General features: G+C 44.0%; 1 protein-coding gene across 2 annotated transcripts in view; it reads left to right on the forward strand.

Annotated features, from left to right (window-relative positions):
* WDR81 (WD repeat domain 81) overlaps positions 1 to 24,363 on the forward strand; it is a 626,861-nt gene that overhangs the window by 303,018 nt on the left and 299,480 nt on the right. For both annotated transcript variants that reach the window (XM_044054364.1, XM_044054363.1), the window contains exon 5: positions 18,118 to 18,299. In XM_044054364.1, the coding sequence (XP_043910299.1) occupies positions 18,118 to 18,299 (182 nt within the window). The remainder of the gene's footprint in view (positions 1 to 18,117; positions 18,300 to 24,363) is intronic.

Below are 24,363 nucleotides of genomic sequence, written 5' to 3' on the forward strand. Positions count from 1 at the left end.
AGTGTGTTTTGTGCTCCGTTGCGGTCAGAGCACACTTCTCTTTCGGGCCTGATTGCGTCGGCTCTGGCGCTAGTCCTCACATCGGAGCCAAGGGGACTGCTCTCGGAGCCGGGGGAGAGTGATTCACCTTCGGCCTTCGACGTGGTGGAGAGGGTGCTGTCGAAGGGTTAGAGGTCCCCAGTTCATGCTACGGATCCACCCCTCATTCCCTCGCATATGGACCTGTCTTCCATCGTCCGGCCCCAGGGGGCAGCCTGCGTCTGCACCCCAGCTAGTTCCTGTATAGGAACATGACCCCGTTGGTGAGCCGTCCTTGGACAGTCCTGCCGAGGAGGTCCCTCACAAACGAAAGTGTAAAAGGAGGCACTTAGACTCCCCCGAGTCCCTCACAGAGGACACGGACTTAGAGGAAGGGGAAGGTTCCCCCAGATCACCCCCAGAGAGATATTATGGAGATGCTGCACATTAGAGGGGGGTGGTCGGCCCAGAAACCTTCCTCGGATGAGTCAGTGTTTCTGGAGGAGTTTGACGCAGGCCCGTCTACCTCTTGGGTGTCCCCTCCGGCTGACCCCCCTGGTAGACCTGATTACTACCAGGGCATGGAAGGAGCCGAACACTGTGGAGCAAATCCCTAAGAGACCGGATAAAATCCTTAGTCCCCCCCGCAGACAAGCCGGCGTGGAGTAAAGGTTCCCCGGTAGATGCCATGGTGGTGGTAGCTGCCACTAAGAAGGAACTGGCACAAGAAAGTTCCTCGGTCCATCCTTCTGACAATGAGTCTCGAACGATGGACCGCATTGGAAAGCGGATGTTTGCTTCAGCCACCTTTTCCATAAGGGTGCTGAATTACTTGGCACACGTCATTAGGCTTCAGCGAGATCTGGTAAAAGAGTGCACTGCCCCCCCCGGAGTCCATGGTGGCCGAAGATAAACAAACTTTCTTGGTTCACATGGCCACTCTAAAATCAATATCTAACATTTCTATGCGGTTTCTCTCCCATGCCACGGAGGGGGCGGCTAGAGCCAGCGGAGCAGGGGTAGCCTTGCGGCGCCACGCCTGGCTCCGGCTTTGCGACTTTGCGGAACCCTTCAAGGTGTCCTTCGCGAACGCTCCCTTTGATTGTTCTACGCTGTTCAGCAAGTCCGCGATATGCTACTCCGGAGCGAGAAAGACGGGAAGACGCTGTCTGCCGTCAGAATCCGCTTCTCGGCTCCTCAAAGGTCCTTTTCAAGGAACCAGAGAGGACTAAGGAAGATGCGGTTCCGGAAGTCTCAGCAGTCCCGTCCCGCTCCGGACCCTTCGTCCTTCAGAGGCAGGGGAGGACAAGGTGGACGCCGGCCCAGAGGCAGAGGGAGGCCGAAGAATTTCGGGTCAAGAGAACCCTTCTTTGACCGACCCGCACAGCAACCCTGAGTGGTTGCCCGACTGCTCCTCTCTGGAGGCAGTCGGGGGGTGTTTTTCGGAGCATCTAGCAAGTTGGGAGTCTATTACTACAGATCGCTGGGTGCTCTGAATAATATCCAGAGATTACTCTGTCACCTTCATGAATCTTCCCCCTCTAGAGAAGCGCCTCCCCGATGTGCCACCCAATCAGAGGGAGGCTGCGGCTTCAGAAATAAAGAAATTGCTAGAAAAAAAGGCCATCCAGCACGCCCCTCCAGGACAGTCCGGGTCGGGCAGTTACTCCAGGTTCTTTTTGGTGCCAAAAAAGATGGGGGACTTAAGGCCAATTCTCGACCTGTCAACTTTGAACCTGTTCATTGCCAAAGAGAAATTCCGGATGGTCACTCTACAGTCTATTCTCCCCCTCCTGCAGGAGAACGACTGGATGTGCTCCATAGACCTCAAGGATGCGTACTACCACATTCTCATGGACAGGTGATCCAGGAGGTTTCTCCGCTTTCGGCTGGGAGCCAGTCATTATCAGTTCAGGGTCCTCCCATTCGGCCTCACCACAGCCCCCAGGGTGTTCACCAAGGTCATGGCAGTTGTGGCGGCCCACCTGAGACTTCAGGGAATTCAGGTCTTTCCGTATCTGGACGACTGGCTCCTCACCACCCCTACCAGGCATCTACTGTGCTCTGCCAGGGATTATTTTTTACTCTTGGCCCATCACCTAGGCATTACCATAAATTTCAGGAAGTCGTCTCTTCACCCTGTTCAGGTTCTGGATTTCATAGGGGCCAGAATAGACACTCTTCAGTCCAAGGCCTTTCTGACAGCGGACAGGCTCCGCACCTTATCACTTCATGTAATAGCGCTTCTACAGTCCCCAGTCCCACCTGCGGAATTAGCCCTGAGAGCCCTTGGATCCATGGCAGGAGCCATCAGCCTTTCACCTCTTGCCCGTTTGCACATGAGAGTTCTTCAATGGACCTTTCAGGTCCAATGGTCCCTCCTTCTACATCCATTGGATTCACCGATTCCCCTCAGAAGGGTTTGCAGGGACTCCCTTCTTTGGTGGCTTCATTCCCGAGAGCTTCGGTAGGGGAGACCGTTCGTGATGCCTCAACCCCAAGCCACGGTGACCATGGACGCTTCTCGCCTGGGGTGGGGGGGGCATTGCATGGGCAGAAACGTCCAAGGCACGTGGACCCCTATAGAGACCGTTCTGCATATCAATGTTCTGGAGATGAGGGCGGTGCTTTTAGCATTGCAAGCTCTTCAGGACCTTCTTCCTCCGGGGACTATTGCAATTCAGACAGACAACATGGCAGTGGTCTGGTACAGCAACAAACAAGGAGGAACCAGGTCTTACCCTCTTTGTTGAGAGGCCATGAGAGTTTGGGAATGGGCGATTTCCACCAACCGTTTTCTGATAGCAACGCAGATTCCGGGTTGGTCAAACATTCTAGCGGACAAGCTGAGTCTATCTATCCTCACACCTTACGAGTGGTCTCTGAACCCCTTAATAGCAAAACAGATCTTCCTCAGATGGGGTCAGCCTTGCTGCGATCTCTTTGCGTCTCCTTCGAACGCAAAGTGCAGCAAATTTTTCGCTCTAATTCCCCCTCTGGGGGAGAGCCCCAGAGACACTCTAGTTCATGCTTGGCCACCCGGTCTTCTTTATGCTTATCCTCCTCTCCTGCTAATGACAACATTTCTACAGAAAGCTCGTCGGTTGATGAGTAAACTGATACTCATAGCTCCGTTCTGGCCTCGTCAGATCTGGTTCCCGTATCTACGGTCTCACGTCATAGCTCCTCCTTGGGTCTTAGATCCCACTCCGGATCTGATTTCTCATCCTTCAGGATTGCAAACTCCGAATCTGGATGACCTCAAGCTTACAGCTTGGTTGATCCAGTTCCGTTAGTGACTAGGACTCCCGGTATCTCGTCTCCCGTAAAATCTATCCTGGTAGCGGCACATATAAGCCTTCTACCAGGATGATCTACAACAGTAAATGGGCCAGACATAGGGATTTGGACCCTTTTACGGCTCCCATTCCAGCGGTTCTTGAATTTCTGTCCTACATTTTCCATCAAGGGGCCAGTTCTTCTACTGTGAAGGTTCAGATGGTGGCAATTTCTCATTTCCACATCAGGGACAATCTTGGACCCTTGGCCTCCTCTAAGATATGCAAGACCTTCTTGAAGGGCACTTTTCTGTTAAGACCTCCTGTCAAGAATGCGGTTCCTCCATGGGACCTAACCTTAGTTCTTCAGGCTCTAACTGGCCCACCTTTCGAACCTGCAGCCTCTGTTGAGTTAAAATTCTTGTCTTCTTGATTGCAATTACTTCAGCTAGAAGGGTATCTGAACTTCAGGCCCTTTGTGCAAAGCCACCGTATCTGGTCATCCATAAGGACAGAGTATCTCTCAGGACTAATCCTTCCTTCTTGCCTAAAGTGGCCTCCGAGGCTAATATCAATCAAGCTATCAGTTTGCCTGTTTTTTTCCCCAACTTTCAGAACAAAGGGGAATACAGACTGCACTTGTTAGGTGTGCATAGACAATTGCGATTTTACTTGCACAGGACAGCTGCTTCTCGCAGATCGGAGCAACTTTTCATTTCTTTCGCTAAGCCACCCTTAGGCAAGCCAGTTACGAAAGTCACTCTAGCTAGATGGATATCCCACTGCATCTTACACGAGTATAAAGCTTCCGGTCGGCCAAAACCCTTGGGGGTTCATGCTTACTCTACCCGTTCTATGGCTACCTCTGCAGCATTTTGGTCAAGAGTTTCGTAGATGACATCTGTTCTGCGGCTACTTGGGCTTCTTCTCATACCTTTATTTCGCATTGTAAACTAGATCTGATATCCAGAAGGAGGGCAGCCTTTGGCTCTGCAGTGCTCCGGAATATTCTTCCTTGAGGACCTCCCAAGTTTGTTGGTAGCTGGGGACTCTGTCCCACAGGTTGCTGATCAAATGAAGTTAACTACTTCAGATAAAGAAGTTATGTACTCACCATAACGTTCCATCTGAGTAGGCAACTTCTTTTGTCAGCAACCGACCCCCCCCCCCTTCCCCCAACCTGTTTTTTTTTCGTTACCTAAATGGTAGAATGTTTTAGTTCTGTTATGCATCAGGTTAGGATGTTCAGGTATTGTTTGTCTTGCTGTTGTCTGATAATTGGGCAAACTCGATCTGAGGACTGGAGGGAGGTAGCAGGGTATTATGGGTAAGAGGGAGGAGCTGAGAGCTCGGATCTTTAGCTTGGAAAGCTGCCAGCTCGGATCCAGGTCGGATCAGATACCCACAGGTTGCTGACAAATGAAGTTACCTACTCAGATGGAATGTTATGGTGAGTACATAACTTCTTTATCACGTCTCCCAAAAGCATGTGGGAAAATGTGTTATGGTCTGATGAGACCAAGGCTGGACTTTTTGGCCACAATTCCAAACAACACTTCGCATCACCAAAAGAACACCATCCTCATGGTGAACCATAGTGGTGTCCGTATCATGCTTTGGGGTTGCTTTTCTTCAGCTGGAACTGAGGCTTTAGTCAAGGTGAAGGGAATTATGAACGGTCATTTTTGGCCCAAAGCCTTCAGGCGTCTGCTAGAAAGCTGAAGATAAAGAGGAATTTCACCTTTCAACACGAAATGACCCCAAGTATACATCCAAATCAACAAAAGAATGGCTTCACCAGAAGAAAATTAAAGTTTTGGAATGGCCCAGCAAGAGCCCAGACCTAAATCCAATAGAAAATCTGTGTGGTGACCTGAAGAGGGCTGTGCACAAGAGATGCCCTTGCAATCTCACAGATTTGGAGCGCTTTTGCAAGGAAGAGTGGGAAAATATTGCCAAGTCAAGATGTGTCATGCTGATAGACTCTAACCCAAGAAGACTGAATGCTGTAATTAAATCAAAAGGTACTTCAACAAAGTATTAGTTTAAGGGTGAGCACACTTATGCAACCAGGTTATTGTACGTTTTTTATTTTTTATATTTTTCCCCTAACAGATTTGTTTATTTTTCAATTGAATTGTACAGGTTAAAGGTCACATTAAAGGTGGGAAAAGTTTTGAAATTATTTATTGTGGTCTCATTTTTTATATCACAACCTGGCATTTTAACAGGGGTGTGTACACTTTTTATATCCACTGCATCTTGCGCCAAGGAAGTCATCATCCCCCTGTACTTATCCCTTATCAGACCAGTAATAAAAGTAATAATGCCTCCTTTGGTATGTACTTGGCTGGGCTTATGACCTAGCTTGAGGGAGTGCAGCACTTTCTTACCAAAACAAATCAAGGGCATGTCCTCCTTAAACTACCCTGACTACCTTAAGACTCTCGTTTTTTCCCCATTTACTGCCGACTATTGAGTGGAGATCTCGACCTTGTCAACAAAGCCTCAAAAGATCTAGTCCAATGTAACTTCCTACATGTCTACAAAACTAATACCACCCTAAACACACACTCAAGTGACCCAAACGTCCCTGAAACATAAATAGGATGTGTTGATGGACATCTTATGCAGAGAATACCTCTTCTGTGGAATAGACTGCATTTAGAGGTTAGAGTAGCACCATGACTCTTTTAAAGCATAACCTGTACAGCTGGATGGGGGGTTGTAACTACACCCTTGATCTGGCCCCACTAGGCCTTATGGAAAGGTGTTGAAACTAGGTATGAGTTTGTGTTAGTGTAAGTCCTGAGAAATTGGTGTGATCATTGGCTAAGTTAGAAATGATCCACTGGATTAATAGCTTAGCATGAGCCTGTGAAATTCAGGAAATTTTTTTTCCCTCTTCCAACACATCATGATATGAGGACGTGATGAGTATGGATTGGGGTGCGCACACAGTCCTTTGGATGGTCCAGGGTTAGTTGTATTCTGCTCATCTAACCCTGCCCATCATTGTGAAAGAGATGATGACATTACAGTTACCTGGCAATGTATTCACAAATTATTTATTTATTTATTGACATTTGTTAACCGGATATGTCCAACTGGGCTTGAGGCCCATTTTCAGTGGAGACCCGAGGAGAAAAGCTCCAATACATGAATAAATTACAGAAAATTCTAAATTTTAACAAGAACAAGGTTGTACAAAGAAATGTAATTAAACATCTAAAATTCAATTGTACAGAAAATGTAAGTAAAAGGAGTAAATTGCAATGCAAGCACTCAAAATATTTTATCAGTTTTATTTACATATATACAAGCAGAGCTTTTAAGCAACAGTTCTGGTTAGTAAACATTAGTACATATCCTAAGATAATAGAGTACTTATGAGAGAGAGGAGGGAGAAAGAAAGGTGTTATAGTGAGGTGCTTAAGTTGGTGCCTGACAATGGCAAAGTTTGGAATTAAGTAGGTAAGATTTGAGTTTTTCTTTAAAGTGGGCTGGGTGGATGATGGAACGTATATCTGTAGGGAGTTTGTCCCAAGCTTGTGCAGTGGAGTATTTGTATAAGAGTTTGCCTATGTTTATTTTTTTTGGGGGGGTTGGTATGTGAGCAGCAGTTTCTGACTGGAAGTACGGAGTGTTCATGGTGGAGTATACATAGAGATGAGCGAAGAGAGAGCAGGACAGGATGCAGGCTTATTAAGAATGAACTTACTGAAAAGAGTGAAATTACTTAAGCCAAGAGATTCTCCTCATAGTCGTAGACTAGCAGTAGGTAATCCATCCAGCCAACACCCCCCTTATTCATATCTGGGGTCAGGATGTCTCATCAGCGGTGACCATCACCTAGCCCTGCTGCAGGAATGATATCTCAAGAGTTTTTTTCTCAGAACCTACAAAAAGTGGACTGTGCTTATAAATAATCTTCTTCATGAATGTAGCAGAGAGAGAGATAAGTACTACCTTGAATAGCTGCATTTGAATACTTCTGAATATTATATCGCACAGCCTTGCATGTTAAGGTAAATGCAGGCCAGAGAACACTGTACTTACTAGATGGAGTGAACTTTTTTAAAATATTTTTCTGTTTGCACTTTTGCAGAATTAAGGTAGCTGACTTTTTTTGTTGGGGAAATGCCTAGACAAGGTGTGTGTACTTCCTAAAATTAGGTGGCATATCACTTAGTAACACTGTGGAAAACTTTCAAGTGGGTTTGAGGGTATCATTTGGAATCTGTGAGTATAAAACTAGAAGGTATGTCTGCATTCTTGATTTGCTGACCACCTCCAATATTGCACAGGTTCTTCATATCCTAACAAGGAAGTAAGATGGTCTTTGTCAAACATGAGGAGTGGAGGGAGATGATGATTTATCTGTCAGTTAGTCTACATCAAAGAGCTCTGGTAAAGGCAGTGCACCAGAAAGCTCAATAGAGTGCCATGGAACCCTCTTGGCTAACTCGGTTGTTTTCCCTGTTTCTGGAGATTGCGTCTCAGTACATTCATTGTCATCTTAGAAGACCAGATTATTCTGCAAAGGGTGTTCGGTTTTGCCTCCCCTGCTACATCTCTGTATCTTGCAGCTCCTGAGACTAATATATTGATACAGTTGATTTTACTTTCCTATTGTGACACAATTTGCAAGAAGCAATGGAAATGGAACACCAAGATTTTCCTTGTTTAAGTAAAAAAAAGACCTGCAGTGAGAGTTGGCAAAAATTCACCCTCTCTCCAGCAAAAAGAAAAAGTCCCCTGAATTTGCTCAAAGATTTGTATTCTTTAACTATAGTTCTGCGTTTAGAACTTTATTGTTTTGCATTTTCATCTTGTCTTCCTTGGAAACTTGTGGGGTTTTTTTTTTTCATCTTCATGTCAGGTCCTTCCCCAAGATTCTTCTACAGAAATGGTATTTCAATTTTTTTTTACAAAACTTAATCAAGGCTTGGTTCTAAACTAGCTTAGTTTGCTGCTTTAAAGCTGTTTTATCTTGAAGTAGTTTGTTCTATTGCCACTTCAGGAAGACTTTTCAAGTTGCAGGCCTTCACGAAAAGAGTGGTTGACAGTCTGTCAGAGCCAGAGTTTATTTTGAGTGTGCTGATATTCCTTCTATTGCTCATTCAGTTGTCTTTCTTTTCTCTTAGCTTCTTATAACAGAGGTGAGAGGGGCTCTACATTATATGGATCCTTGTGGCAGGCAGCTTTGGCTGTACATGGCATATACAATTTCAGGGAGATTGACCAGCTCTTTGATCTTCGTGTTTCAGTTTCACTGTTGCAGTCATTACATTTGGGTGATCTGCTGGCAGGTTGCCCTCAGTCGGCCTGAATTCCAAAGTCTTGGGTCCTGCGTCGGTTGCTGTCTTCTCTTCCATGACGTCAGGTCGTCTGGGGTATAAAACATGCAGCTGACGCCATTTTTTTTTAGTCTTTCTTGCTGCGTGGTGCCTGAAGCAGAAGTATTTTGCAAGTGCCGGTCGGTCAAATACTGAAATATTCGAGTTTGAGTTTCAGAACCGAAGTCTTCACTAAAGCTAAGTTCCCTGCTTTTTTCTTGCATTTTACCGATGTCAGAAAAAGTTAATAATTGTATTACTTTTGGGAAGCAAATACCTCATAAGAATTTCCATTTATGCTGTATTCCTTGCCTAGGCCCTGATCACAACGTGCCTGGCTGTCGGTTTTGTGCTAGATTTAACCAACGCACTATTAAGCGTCCGTATATTTTTGCATCATAGTATTTTGGAAACAGATTTAACTACCCAGAAATATCGTCGGATAGCAATCCATCTACCGAAGTACATAAAAAACGCAAAGAAAAGGACAGAAAAAGGCTGTCGAGATCCAAACCGACAACAAAGCTTCTCCTAAGCCGGTCGCCGGTTCGCCGGTACTCAGTGAGGCACTTTCGCAGCCCCTGATACCTGCTACCTTCGAGTCGCAGGCTTCTACCAACACCCATGTGGAGTCCGGCATGCCACAAGATTCTCAAGGTATTGGACCAACGGATGTATCTCCCGCGGATGGGTCCGGAGCCGCTGAGCAGGAACCAGCTTCTGAGGGTGTATTCAGACCTCAACATTTGTATATCAAACCGACGGCAGCTGCAAAATCAAAGACAAAAGCAATTTCTAAAATTAAAAAATCTGACGCCTGAGCCACGTGCACAGGCCTCTATGCCTAAAAAACAGATGATCAAAATGGCTGAAGACCTTATTACCTTGATCATTTGTACCCATCCCCCTCCAGATAAGAGGCCTAGGCAGGACGCTGATTATGAATCTTCAGATCAGGTTTCTTTTTTTCTTCTGATTCCTCTTTTGATCAGGAATTATCTTTACCTCCCTATGAGGATTCTGATGTTGAGGAGTCTATTCCATCTGCATCTCCTCCTGAGGATTATTCAATTGGATAAACCTTGCATACTTTGAGGGAGCATTTTCACTGGGAGAGTTAAGACTTCTCAGAATCAAAAAAAGAGGCTCAGGGATTTCCTTCTTCTCCCTCAGCACAAGCCTTTAGCCAATTTCCCCTGTTTTAGACATTGTGGATGATGTGTTTTCAGAGTCGAGCCTTACCCCTGACTCCTTACCTCCGGCTCCCAGTAAGCCTGACAGATATTACAGGGTCCCTGACTCACATAAATTTTTATTTAGAAACCCTGCTGCTGATCATGAAACTGTTTCACAGGGTCCAAAGGAAGTTAAGGCCTCAACAGCAAAAAATCCTACCCCTTCTGACAGAGATTCAAGGGCATTGGACAGATGGGGAAAAAAGGTTTATACATCTGCGACCTTGGCAATCGGGGCCTTAAACTGTCAATTTCATATGCTTAAGTACCACCAACATGTTATGAGATTGCTGAAACAGAAAATGATGTTGATTTCAGAATGTGCAGAAAATAAAGAATTGCAGGAATTATTGCATGCAGCTGAACAAGTTGGAAAGCATACTTTGCAATGTGGTTTTGATTCTTTAGAGGCCTCCTGCAGGGCCGTAGTTACTGGATCTGTGATTAGGAGGCATGCCTGGTTAAAGGAACAAAATTTGCCTGATCATGTTGAATCTAAATTGCTAGATGCACCTTTACAGCATGACTCTCTGGTATTAAGGCAGAAGAGGTTTTAAAGAAAATGGAAGACAAAGCTAAGTCTATGCAAACTGTTAAAGACTTCTTACAAGTGCAGCCACCAAGATTCAGTAGACACTGGTCTACAAAAAATTGGTCCTTTCCTGTGTCGGACAGAGCTCAAAGGGGCAAATCCAGATGCCCTAAGGGTTCCAGATACAAGGCGCAAGACTCATACAGGTCAAAGCAATGGGGCGCATCCATCTCCAGATCAGGAGGAGATGAAGCGCAAACCTACAGAAAGCAATCCCAATGACTTCCCTCTGCCTACAGCAAGCACGTATCTTTTGGCAGCACCCATAGGGGGAAAATTAGCACTTTTTGCTCAAAATTGGCAGTTAATAACCCAGGACAAGTGGGTACTAAACACCGTATCACAGGGATACAGATTCCATTTCCACACTCTGCCAATGGCAAATGGTTGGCCAGGTCTGCCAAAAAATCAATGGACAGAGGCACAGAAACAGGTTACGTCCCTCATGGATATGGATGGGGGCCATTCAGACAGTACCAGAACAGGAAAAAGGACAAGGTTTTTACTCAAGACTGTTCTTGGTGCCCAGAAAGGACAAGGCCTGGCAGCCAATACTGGATTTATCGATTTTGAACACATACCTGGACATTCCAAAATTCAAAATGCTGACTTTGCAGCAGCTTCTGCCCATGCTGGGCAAGAAAGCTTGGCTGGTGACTTTAGACCTAAAAGAGACATACCTGCATGTCCCAATAAGACAGTCGTGCAGAAGATACATCAGATTCAAGGCTGGCTTAATGCATTACCAAGTCTCTGCACTGCCCTTTGGCTTATTTAATGCGCCCAGGGTCTTTACAAAGTGCCTGGCACCAGTAATTGCATTTTGCAGACAAAGAAGTATACAAATATATCCTTACTTGGACGACTATCTCATTCAAGCAGAGAACAAGGACACTCTTCTTCGACACCTGGCGTTTGTGAAAAGGCTTCTAACATGCCTAAGGTACACGATAAACCAAAGGAGATCACAACTGGTACCCTCTCAAAAGATAACATTCCTAGGTGCAAGCTTGAATACAACTGCCCAGATGGCTTACCTCACGCCAGACAAACAAAGGCAACTGACTACTTACTTCAAACTGATGGCAACAAAAACCCAGTCTTCTGCAAGACAAATTCTGCAGGCTCTGTGCTTCATAGATTCCTGCATCCTGCTGACTCCATATGCAAGAGTGCATATGAGGAAACTTCAATGGTACCTAAAACGTTTATGGAGCCAACATTCACACAGTCTGGAAACAATGATTCCTCTCATTCCCTGCCTGCAACAGGAGTTTCTATGGTGGGCAAGGGCCTGTCACCAAAACATGGGACGGCCCTTCACTCTACCCCCTGCCAGCCAAACCTTAACAACAGATGCATCAGATTATGCCTGGGGGAGCCACATGGCAGGAAGATGCATTCAGGGCATATGGGCACCAAAGCAAATGCATCTACATATCAACCAGAAAGAGATGCTAGCTGTTCAGAATGCCCTAACAGCCTTCAAGGACTTACTTCATCCTGGACAACTACTGATAAAGACTGACAACACCACAGTCATGTGGTATATAAACGAGCAAGAGGGCACACACTCATACCCCCTTTGCAGATTAGCCATGACACTGTGGGACACAGCTTTGATCTACCAAATACATCTTCAAGCTCAATTCCTGCCAGGAAAACAAAACACTCTGGCAGACGATTTAAGCAGAAACCTTATGGATCCTCACGAGTGGATCTAAATCCACAAGTCTTCAGCATGATAACAGAGAAATGGGGGAGCCCAGACATAGATCTATTTGCCTGTCCTCAAAATTATCAATTGAAAAGATTCTGCACAAGGACTTATCACAGACAAGCATGGAAAGTGGACGCCCTATCCTTCAGTTGGAAAAACCTATCAGTTTACGCCTTTCCTCCTCTGCCTCTTCTACCCAAGGTCCTCCTAAAAGTCAGACAAGAGAAGCCACAGATGATATTAATTGCCCCGAACTGGCCCCGCCAATACTGGTACCCAATCCTAAGGAACTTGTCTCAGTACCCAACTTGGACCTTGCCTCAAAGACCACAACTACTGTCCCAGCAAAACAATTAGATCCCGCACAATCAACTACAGGCTCTGAAACTGGCAGCATGGCTAATCATGTAATCGTACAAACAACACCTCTCAGTAAAGCTGTGATGGATGTCATTTTAGAAGCCAGAAGGCCTAGTACTAGAAAATCTTATGCTGACAAATGGAAGAGATTCTGTGCTTGGAATCGAGCACAAGGAACTGATACAGCAGAACCACATATTCCTCAGATATTACAATACTTAACTGAGATGCTTGACAAAGACCTTTTTCATCAATCAAAATCCATGCCTCTGCCATTTCGGCTCATTACAATACAGAGCCACCAATCTTTTCTTATCCTTTACTAAAGCAGTATCTTAGAGGAGTCAAAAATTTAAGGCCTCCTAGAAGATCACCACTACCTGCATGGGATCTCAATTATGTGTTGGAAAAGCTTATCCTGCCTCCATTTGAACCAGCTGCTACCGCTGACATAAAGTTCTCATCATGGAAGACAGCTCTGCTACTAGCAATTACTTCAGCAAGAAGAGTTTCAGAGCTTCAGGCCCTTATGGCTGTAGAGCATTTTATCATATTTCACCCAGACAGGGTGCCTCTGAGGACAAATCTTACTTTTATGTCCAAGGTGGTTTCCAGTGTGGCTCTTAACCAAACAATTAATCTGCCAACTTTTTATCCAAATCCGCAGAACAAAGGGGAGAGAATTCTGCATTCCTTGGATGTACACAGACAGCTAAGATTTTACTTGAGCAGGACTAAAGCTCTAAGAAAAACTGAGCAATTACTAGTGTGATATGCTGCAGGATCAGAAGGAAAGGCTATTTCAAAGCATCCAGTTTCAAAGTGGATAAGCCACTGCATCCATTTCTGCTACTTACACCATGGTAAACCTGTGCCCAAGGGCATTAGGTCTCATTCAACCAGAGCTGCAGCTGCTTCAGCAGCCTTTCTCAGAGGAGTGCCAACCAAAGACATTCTAGAGGCTGCTACTTGGAGTTCTGCTCACCAGACTCCTGAAATTTTCATTTTCGAGTTTCAGAACCGAAGTCTTCAACTAAAAAGCTAAGTACCCCGTTGGGGAGACTTTTTCTTGTTCCTTACCGATGTCAGCAAAAGTTAATAATTGCATTACTTGTGGGAAGCAAATACCTCATAAGAATTTTCATTTGTACTGTATTCCTTGCCTAGGCCCTGATCACAACGTACCTTGCTGTCGGTTTTGTGCTAAATTTAATCAACGCACTATTAAACGTCGGTACATTTTTGCTTCTAAATGTTTTGGCTCATGCTTTAATTATCCAGAAATGCCATCTGTTAGCAATCCGGTTAGCAATCAGACTACCGGGATACATAAAAAACGCAAAGAAAAAGATAGAGACAGGCCATCGAGGTCCAAAACTGACGACGCTTCTAAGCCAGTCGCCAGTTCACCGGTACACAGTGAGGCACTTTTGCAGCCTCTGATACCCACTACTTCTGATTCACAGGCCTCTACTGAGACCCATTCGGAGATGCCACGAGATGCTTCAATTATGGAACCTGTGGGTGTCTCTACCTTAGATGGGTCCGGAGCCGCTGTGCAGGCACCGGCTTCTGAGGGTGTTTTCAGGCCTACAGATTTGTATATTAGACCAACGCCATATTCAAAACTAAGGCCAAAATCTAAACCTATGCCTAAAAAAATGACGCCTGGGCCACATGTGCAGGCCCCCTATGTCTAAAAAACAAATGATCAAAGTGGCTGATCTGACAGGGAAGTGCATTCAGGGCAAATGGAGCCCAAATCAAATGCACCTTCATATCAATCAAAAAGAAGTGCTAGCTGTACAGAATGCACTGACAGCCTTCAAGGACTACCTTTATCCAGGGCAATTAATGATAAAGACAGACAACACCATAGTTATGTGGTACATAAACAAGCAGGGGGGTACACACTCTTACCCCCTTTGCAGACTAGCCATGGCATTGTGGAACACGGCCTTGACCTATCAAATACAACTACAAGCTCAATTCCTGCCAGGAAAGTTGAATACTCTGACAGACGAACTAAGAAGAAATCTCATGGACCCACACGAATGGAAAATGGAACCACGGATTTTCAACATGTTGACATGCAAATGGGGGAGTCCAGACATAGATGTTTTTGCCTCACCCCACAACTGTCAGTTGGACAAATTCTGCACAAGAACTCATCACAAAAAAAGCCTGGAAAGTGGATGCTCTAGCCTTCAACTGGAAAAACCTATCTGTCTCTGCCTTTCCCCCTCTGGCTCTGCTCTCCAAAGTTCTACTAAAAGTCAAACAGGACAAACCAAAAATGATCTTGATTGCTCCAGACTGGCCTCGCCAACACATTACCCACTCCTGCGTTGTGTCGCACCTTCTACCGTGGCACCTGCCTCAGACACCTTACTTACTGTCTCAGCAGAACAACCAAATTCTGCACACTCAGCTCCAAACTTTGAATCTTGCAGCGTGGCTCATCACGTAAATTCACCCTTAGCATCCCTCAACAAACCTGTGATGGATGTCATTTTGGAGGCAAGAAGGCCTAGTACTAGAAAATCTTATGCTGACAAATGGAAAAGATTCTGTGCCTGGAATCAATCACAAGGGATAAGCACAGCAGTGCCCAATATTCTTCAGATTTTACAATGCTTAACTGAGATGCTTCACAAGGGCCTGTCCTTTTCTTCCATAAAAATCCATGCCTCAGCTATTTCAGCTCATTACAACACAGAACCTCCCCTCTTCTCTCATTCTCTGCTAAAGCAATATCTCATGGGGGGGCCAAAACTTAAGACCACCCAGGAGAGCTCCAACCCCTGCCTGGGACCTCAATTTTGTATTGGAGAAACTCACTCTCCCAACTTTCGAGCCAGCTGCTACTGCAGACTTAAAATTTATCTCCTGGAAAACAGCTTTCCTTTTAGCAGTCACTTCAGCTAGAAGGATTTCCGAATTACAGGCTCTTATGGCAGTGGAGCCTTTCATCATTTTTCATGCGGGCAGGGTCTCTCTCAGGACGAATCCATCCTTCATGCCTAAGGTGGGTATCCAGTGTGGCTCGTAATCAGACCATTCATTTGCCAACTTTCTTTCCCAATCCACAGAACAAAGGGGAGCGGATTCTGCATTCATTGGATGTATACAGACAACTTAGATTTTACTTAAACAGGACAGAATCTCAAAGAAAATCTGAACAACTACTGGTGGCATTTGCTGCAGGGGCAGAGGGAAAGGCTATTTCAAAGCAGATTATTTCCAAATAGATAAGCCATTGTATTTGTTTCTGCTATATGCACCATGGTAAAACTATCCCCCAGGGGATCAGATCTCATTCCACCAGGGCTGCATCTCCTACCCGACACATTCTAGAAGCTGCTACCTGGAGCTCAGTTCGTACGTTCACTAAACATTACCATTTACCTTTCTTCTCTAAATCCAGAGCTGGCTTTGCCACTGCTGTCCTGCAGGGCCTTATAGCTGGTCCTAATGCTGTTCAATTTCCTCCACCCTACCATAGCTTTGGGAATCTACCCAAATGTAATGACTGCAACAGTGAAACACGAAGAACATAGTACAGTTGTGTACACTTACCATAAATGTAGATGTTCGAGTGTATTCACTGTTGCAGTCCTGGTTACCCTCCCTCCAGCCCCCGTATTTGTCTCTGACTATACCTAATACTTTCTTTCACTATGCTCATAATACCTTTTGGTGCATTTGCTTTTGGGACTGGAGGTATATTTTTTGTTTTTTTAATTTTATTTGCTCCCCATTTGGGGGGCACCTGACATCTGGGGCAAGAAAAACTGATATAATGGCATCGGCTGCATGTTTTACACCCCTGACGACCTGACGTCATGGAAGAAGGGACAGCAACCGACACAGGACCCAAGACTTTGTTAATCAGGCCGACTGAGGGCATCCTGCCAGCAGATCACCTAAATGTAATGACTGCACAGTGAATACACTCGAACATCTACATTTATGGTAAGTGTACACAACTGTACTTTCTTGGTCTTTTTCAACTGCAGTTTGTATCCACTTGAGCTTCTTGATATGAAGAGAGAAAACAAAATTTACACCAATTTTGTACTGCAGTAGTTTTAACAAAAAGAGACCTGAAAGAGAGGCATTTCAGTTTTGATAACAAGAGAATGCAGCTAATGACAACTTTGGATCATAATTTGCAGAGCATTTGGAAAAGTGCAGCACATAGAATGCTGCCACCTGGTGGCAGCGGCTCTAAAGTTGGCACATAATTGCTTGCAGTTTGCCGGAGAGGTGGTACATTAAAGAAGCCAAGATTAGGATGACCTCCAGGTTGGAAATCTTATGACTTCAGAAAACTTTGTTGTGATTTTTTCACCTGCTGTTTGCTTGATATTCTTTAGCAGTAATCCAGGAAAATTGTGTGCAATGCTGGATTTATCCACAGTCAGTCTGCTTTAATCACAAGGGTGAAGCCCAGGCCATCAAAAAAGCTACCATACAAAAATCCAGCATTGCCCACACAGGTCTGGATTTGTGTTAATTTTTCTAAATGTGGTCATTGTAGAAATTAATATCAATATTCCTCCTTGGCTTACTTGTTGAAGGAACATCTAAAACTCATACCTCCCCATGGGCTCAGCATGCACATGCTGATATTTGCATAGTACACAGTAGTTTGTGCTTCTTTAGTTTTCCTTGTATGTTTCTTCTGTTTAAATGCTGTTGCTTTCCTAATGTATGTAATTCTTTTGGACAGCAACAGCAGTTGAACAGAGAAATTTGTAACATGGCAAAAACAGTCATGACTGCAGGCAGTTCAGTAGCCACACCGAAATTGAAACTGCAGCTACCAACTATTTAACTGACAACATTCACAACTTTTTCTTATCTTTAAGTGCTGTTGCTGTCTGAATTTGTGCCACATTCAGACAGCAACAGCACTTAGAAATTCTTATCTTTAACAGAAAAACAGCAGCTGTGTCTGGCATCATGTTTGATAACCAGTAGCCACAATTGCACTCATTTTTGAACTGGTACCAAGCTCATTTAAATGAGTAATGTTGAATTTACAATGGACACGCTCGCTGATTGCTTTTGTCCATCATTGTCTGTGTTTTGGAATATTAATGGCATGTATTGTAAAATATCTGATCTACTTGGAGCAGAGCAACACACATTTGCCTTATTCTTTTATATTCCTTGAAAATACTTTTTACCAGAAACGGATACCACTTATTTCCTGAAACATGATGATTGTGTTTGTGGGAGAGCATTTGTCTTTTGCAGTTTCATGTAGTGCTCCTTTCTTGAATGATGGATTCTAGTTTGTTTGAGAGGAGGAGATATCTAGGTCAGGGCTGCAGTGTCAGTAGCAACCTTTTTAATGAATATGAAACTTGTTTGAAGGACCAAGAACATTTCCGAGAGATTGTTTTCATTTTCTTTCTTGCTTAGGTCTGCTGCTACTTTCCATTAGTGTTATTCTGTACTGTGACATGTACTAAATCCATCAGTGTTTTTGATTTCAGAGAATGTGGAATGTTTTCCAGAAATGTCTGCTTTCATCTTCCCTTCTTTTTGTATTTTTTCCCTGCAGGTTGCCCCAACTAACAGCATTAGGCTAAATAGCCGGAAAGAGGCGGGGCTACTGGCCGCAGTGACTCTGACACAAAAAATCATTGTTTATCTGTCTGACACCACATTGATGGATATATTGCCAAAAATAAACCAAGATGTACTTTTGCCAGTGCTGGACATTCTCACAACTCCAAAACTTGGGTAAGTTGAAGGCTATCTGCTGCTGTGTATTCCTAAATGAGTGTTGAACAGTAAAGGCACTGGCCTTTAGGATCTCTCTGGATGGGGTGTCACAGCATGGAATGCCTCTCCAGAAAATGGCAGCTGAAGCTGTGAACAAAAGACATTTCTGCTTCTGGTGAAAGTTTTGTATAGTACATATTTACAGTTACTAGATTTCAAATTGTTTTGTGTAGTGCAGTAGTGACATCAAGCCATTGCTGTACCCTCTAGAGAAACTCACTCCTGTGCTACAGCACCATGAGGCATATTCTGTTTGTGTCTTATAATTTAAGAACAGAACAAATTAAAAAAAAAAAAAAAATATATATATATATATATATATATATATATATGTATATGTATATATATATATATATATACACACACATATATATAGATAGATATATATATATATATATATATATATATATATATATATATATATATATATATATATATATATATATATATATATAATCCATGCAGAGTGGGATGGATTCCGGCAAGCATCCACTGCAGTTGTAAGAAAAACAATGACTTAGGTTTATTTAAATGTGCAGAAGTATGTGCAGCTGTGTAACATATAGGATCTGTCCCTCCTGACACTAAAATTTTTGGCAAACTTTGATGAAGTACTTATTAATTTTACCCCTTTGAGCGAGACCTGGTCATTTTTTGTGTGGAGGTACTGTATGTTCCCGTTCCTTCATGCTAAGCATGACAATAGATGTTGACTTGGCAAGTTGAGTAGAGCACTTCTCTATTTCCATATTGCAGATTTTTTTTTAACTTTTATTTCATTAGATTTCCCCAATGTCATTATGAATGCTCTGAAAAACAGTAATTTGGTTTTCTCACATTATTTTTTTCCAGCAGTCACACTCTTAGTTTGATGCATTTTGTGATTGTGGCTTCTAAACCCAGTATATGCCCTTGTGCCAGACAGATTCCTGTCAGATGAAATCATCTTCTGCGCTCATGCTGTTTTACGGCAGTCTTTCCTGTAGACATCTGTAAATCTGAAAAGAGTGTGACTTTGTTAGTGAAAAACCAGAGTAAACATTACCTATGCCCCTTCATGGCTGAAAAGGAGAGTATGTTGAGCCAGGCTTCAGTCAAGTAGCCTTAGTCCAGCCCTTCTCCCTCATTAAAGAGGAATTTTGGTGTAAATACTGAGGAAAATAAGAGAACCGCATTAGCAGCATCACTGAGGGAAAGAAGGGTACAAGTTAGGTTAAGAATTAGTTTTCCAAAAATGCTACCTTTTCTAGTTACCACTTGCTAAGATGTCAGCCTTGCACCAGCTGCAAATACTGGTAGTAGTTTCTTCTCCTGCTTTCCTGTAAGCCTCCTCTTCAATACCCCCACCCCGGTAATAAGATATTAAAAGTAATTTAACTATAAATGTTTTGGAGAGTCTTCTCAGAGAGTTCAAGTCCTGGGATTGCACAGGCAAGGTGCAGATGTTTGGTTATCTGTTTACTTTGTGATCTCCCCATTATTAGTGTCCAGCACCAATTCCTGAATCCTAATTATAATTGTAACTAGTTCCTTCTCACTGTGGCCATGCTTGGCTTTCCCTCCTCACTGAGATGCATCATGTTGGTGTCATGGACCACAGACCATGACCAGCAAACCCAGTCCCCCGCTGATCACTAGATGCTGAAGACTCTGTATTTATTATCCTTGCTTACATGAGGTACTGCACTTGATACCATGCTCTTTGGTGATGGGTCGTCTGATGTCAAATAACCTACCATAAGCCCGCCTGTCACCAGGCTAGGTTAAAAAATGCTTAACTGGATAAGCCCACTGGACACAAAGTACCTTTATTCCTGCGAGGAACATAGCCCATTTTCTTCTAGTAACTGACCATAACATTAAAATTTAAATAAAGGGATCACTGCTGTAGTAAAGGTTCCCTCCAGCCCTCGCAGTCCTGGTCTGTTCCCAAGAAAGGTCATGGGCTGCAGATCTCAACATGCTACTTTGCATTTTGGTAGGCTAGAGTAACCCTACTAGTCTTCCAAGCTCATTTGGAGGAATAGGATGTTATTGTCAGTAGTGGATTTGTGCATACATATCATACATATGTTTACTTTAGGATGCTAGGTTTTCTGGCCTCTTGTGGAAAATAAAATGTGTGTGTGTGTGTGTGTGTGTGTGTGTGTGTGTGTGTGTGTGTGTGTGTGTGTGTGTGTGTGTGTGTGTGTGTGTGTGTGTGTGTGTGTGTGTGTGTGTATATATATATCTCAAATATATAATTGAACCAGATAAAAAACTTTTTTTTCTGCATGCAGGAATACACTTTTCAACCATTCAGCGATTCTGGTGGACAAAGAGTATTTTTCTTGCAAGAGGGCTACAAGCTCAAAAAAAAAAAAAAAAAAAAAACATGCTACAGCGAATAGATATAATGTTTATTCAGACTTTATGAGACTGGTCTGGATAATTGATGTTTTAGATAATCTACTCTCTCTATATATAATGTGTGTGTATATATATATATATATATATATATATATATATATATATATATATATACACACATATACATATACACATATACATATAAATACGTGTGTGTGTGGGTGTATTTGCATAATGTGTGTGTGTATCCACTAAGTATTATGTGCCAGCAGAGTCCTAGTGTACAAAGATTAAAGTCCTCTTGTATTTTATAGACTGAGGACTAAATCAGGAAGTGCCATTAGCCAGAGCACACTGTTCAGTCACTTTAGACCAAAAAAGAGCTAAATAAGGGTGTGAGCAGCTCTTCTTAAGCCATACGTGATGCTTAAAGTGACGAAGAAGCAATGTCACTGTGGCATCCAGAAAAGTTCTAGAAGCAGACCTGAAGGGCATAGCTAAAGATTTGTATTAACTGTGATCCCGTTCCACCAAACATTACCATTGTAGTGAGTTATTCTCACAGCTGTACTTTTTCTGTATATCAGCTGCCTCCTTTCAAGCTGTTACCAACATAAAATGATTTCTGTATGCTGAAAGCCCATTAATACATGGGCCATACCAGTCTGTTGGCACTGTCTTTTCCTTTTTCAGTTTGAGCTAGCTTGGTTTTCTGTTTTACTGAAAATTAAATGTGAAGTTGTTCAATCTCGCCATTCATTCTTTACTGATGGGTTCAGAGCCAATCCCTCGGCTCCGATACTGCCAATTGCAAAGCTCGAGGTCTTCAAATAGCCCGAGGCCAAATCCCTATCCCATGATAGACCTGGAATTACCTCAGATCTAGTTTGCCGCTGCAATAGATTGGAGGTTCTGAAATTAGCTCGGGTCAGTAAACAGTTTTTTCTAATTCTTTAGTCTAAAATTTTGATAGTTGTATTTCGATAGTTTTATAAAGCTCTTATAGCTTTATTGTGTGTATTTCTGCTATTTAGTCCTTTCCCTTAGTGTGTAATAAAGCCTTTTAGAGGCCTCTTGTTTTAGGCCAAGTTTAAAAGTTTTTTGCTAGTTCTTAGAGTGTGCTTAGTCAGTGACTTTTGTCGCATTGTTTGATATAGAAATGATTTATTGTGTAGAGTTTTTTCTACTTAGTAGCTTAGCCTTCAGTTGTTTAGGAAAGGCTTAAAGTTATAATTACTGTTAGTTTTTTCCTTGTGTGTACAGTAATTGTCTGTCTTGAACTTGCATTTCTGCTGTGTGTGTGTGTGTGTGTGTGTGTGTGTGTGTGTGTGTGTGTGTGTGTGTGTGTGTGTGTGTGTGTGTGTGTGTGTGTGTGTGTGTGTGTGTGTGTGTGTGTGTGTCTTAGCCTGATTTTTAAGGATTCTTGTAGTCAATTACTGCCAAGTTTGTATTGTGTGACAGTAATTTTTTCTCACTGGCTGACCAAGACAAGCACCCCAAGTCTGGGTTTAAAAAGTGCCCAAAGTGTGGCCAAAAGAGGTCTGTAACAGACAGCCACATTGACTGTGTATACTGCCTAGGAGCTCTGCATTTACAATATAGCTGTGTTATATGCCATTCCTTTTTCTTTAGGGTGTTACAGGAAAGGAAGAAAAAATTGATAGAGGATTGCTGAAACCGTAATTTCAGGAAGCTTTGAGTGACCAAGATGGATCCATCAAGTCCTCAAAGTCTTCCAAGACTTCGGACCCGAAGAAATCGGAAAAGTCTTCAACTTCGGCTCCACTGCCATCGGAGCCGACAGTCTTTACCTTTCAGAGCTAGTCCCCAGTCTTGGAACCGGTGTCCGAAGTGCCTAAGTCAGTACCACCTTCGGTGCGCTCCTCTCGATCCTCTATCAGCCTGTCGGATCTGGATGTGGATCATGTGGTGCAGAAGCTGTTATTGGCAGAGGTCGGCTTTGACCCAAATGGCTTCGGAGACGAAGACCCTTGCACCGACTCTAACTATTCCTCCTCCGAGCCATGCTGGTCCTTCGGAGCCGGGAGACCTGATGTTAGTGAAACCCTCGAAGCCGACACCTGCTCCAGTGTCTTCGGCTCCATGCACTCTGACGTCCTCGGTGCAGATCAAGGACTCTAGGCGCCGACACTCTGGTCTGGTCTGGGGAGGACAGTCGGACCGACTTGTCAGTTACATCTTGATTTTGCCTCTCGGGGCCTCTGCTCGAATGAGCTCGGCTCCTACCTCTGGCTCGGAGCCCACTGTCCCAGTGCCAGGGGTGTCGACGGTTTCTTCGGATCCAAGGTGCTTTTGATGCCATGAGGAGAGTCATGTCACCTAAGACATCCTCGACCTCTGGTCTGCCTTCCTCCTCCCCCAAAGTGCCTGTGTCTGCTTCTGCCTCGCACATCCTGACCAAGCATAGAGACCCAGAGCCTCAGGAAGCCCCATTGGCTGGCCCCTGCTCTTCTGAGACCTCACCAGAAGCTCCTGCTGATGAGGTTCTCAAGAAGAGATTGTGTAAGAGGAAACCTCTAGACTCCCCACAGGAGTGTCTAACATCAGATACTGACTTAGATGAGTCAGAAGGGTCCCCACAGTCCTCCTCTGAGGATATCTCATTTGCTGAGATACTTGAAATCCTTTGGCAGAGGGGTGACTGGCAGTCCAAAAGCCCTACTGAGGATGAGTCAGATGTTCATCATGTTACCCTGCTGCAGTCATCACACTTGGGTTATCCTGTCGTCAGGCGGTCCCGCAGTCGGCCGGAATTCCAAAGTCTTGGTCCGGCATCTGTTGCTGTCGCCTCTTCCCTGACGTCAGTGCGCCAGGGGTATATATAATGCAACCGACTCCATTTTCTTCAGTCTTTCTTGCCGTGCGGTGTCTGAAGCAGAAGCAGTTCTCAAGTGCTGGTCGGCCGACTCCTGAGATTTTCGAATTAGAATTTCAGACTGAAGTCTTCTATAAAGCTAAGTACCCCGTTGGGGAAACTTTTCTTGCCTCAGACCGATGTCAGAAAAAGTTAACAATTGTATTTCTTGTGGGAAGCAAATACCTCATAAGGATTTTCATTCTTATTGCATACCTTGCCTAGGCCCAGACCACATGGCATCACTACTTGTCGGTTTTGTGTTAGCTTTAATAAGTGCACTATTAAAAGACGCTTTGATTTCGCATGACACTACTTCGGTAGGAAATTTAACTACACCATGCCGTCAGAGCAACCGACTACCGACGTGCACAAAACACACAAGGATAAGGACAGACAGCCCAGGCCTAAGCCTGATTCTGAGGCCTCGGCTGAGCCGGTCTCCGGTTCTCTGGTCCTCAGTGAGGCTCCGACGCAGCCCCTACCGCAGATCTGGAACCCGAGACTGCTACGGAATTTTTGGCGGAATGCACCAGACTGACGCAGCCATTTAGTTCAGGCCCTTCCGACAACATTGCTACAAAGGATGTCGGTGCTACAAAAAACGCCATCGGTTTCTGAAGGCGTTTTCAGACCGACCCTCACCATTAAAATGTTTTCTAAGACGAAGACTCCTACTAAATCTAAAAGGACTGCACTTCAATCTCCTGTTCAAGGCCCCATGTCTGAGAAACAGATTCTTCAAAATGGCTGAAGATTTGATTTCTTTAATCAGGGGTTCCCAGCCCCCTCCTGACA

The sequence above is a fragment of the Protopterus annectens genome, chromosome 13.part0, assembly GCF_019279795.1.
Source record: "Protopterus annectens isolate FY-2018-M chromosome 13.part0, PAN1.0, whole genome shotgun sequence".
Lineage (NCBI taxonomy): Eukaryota > Metazoa > Chordata > Ceratodontiformes > Protopteridae > Protopterus > Protopterus annectens.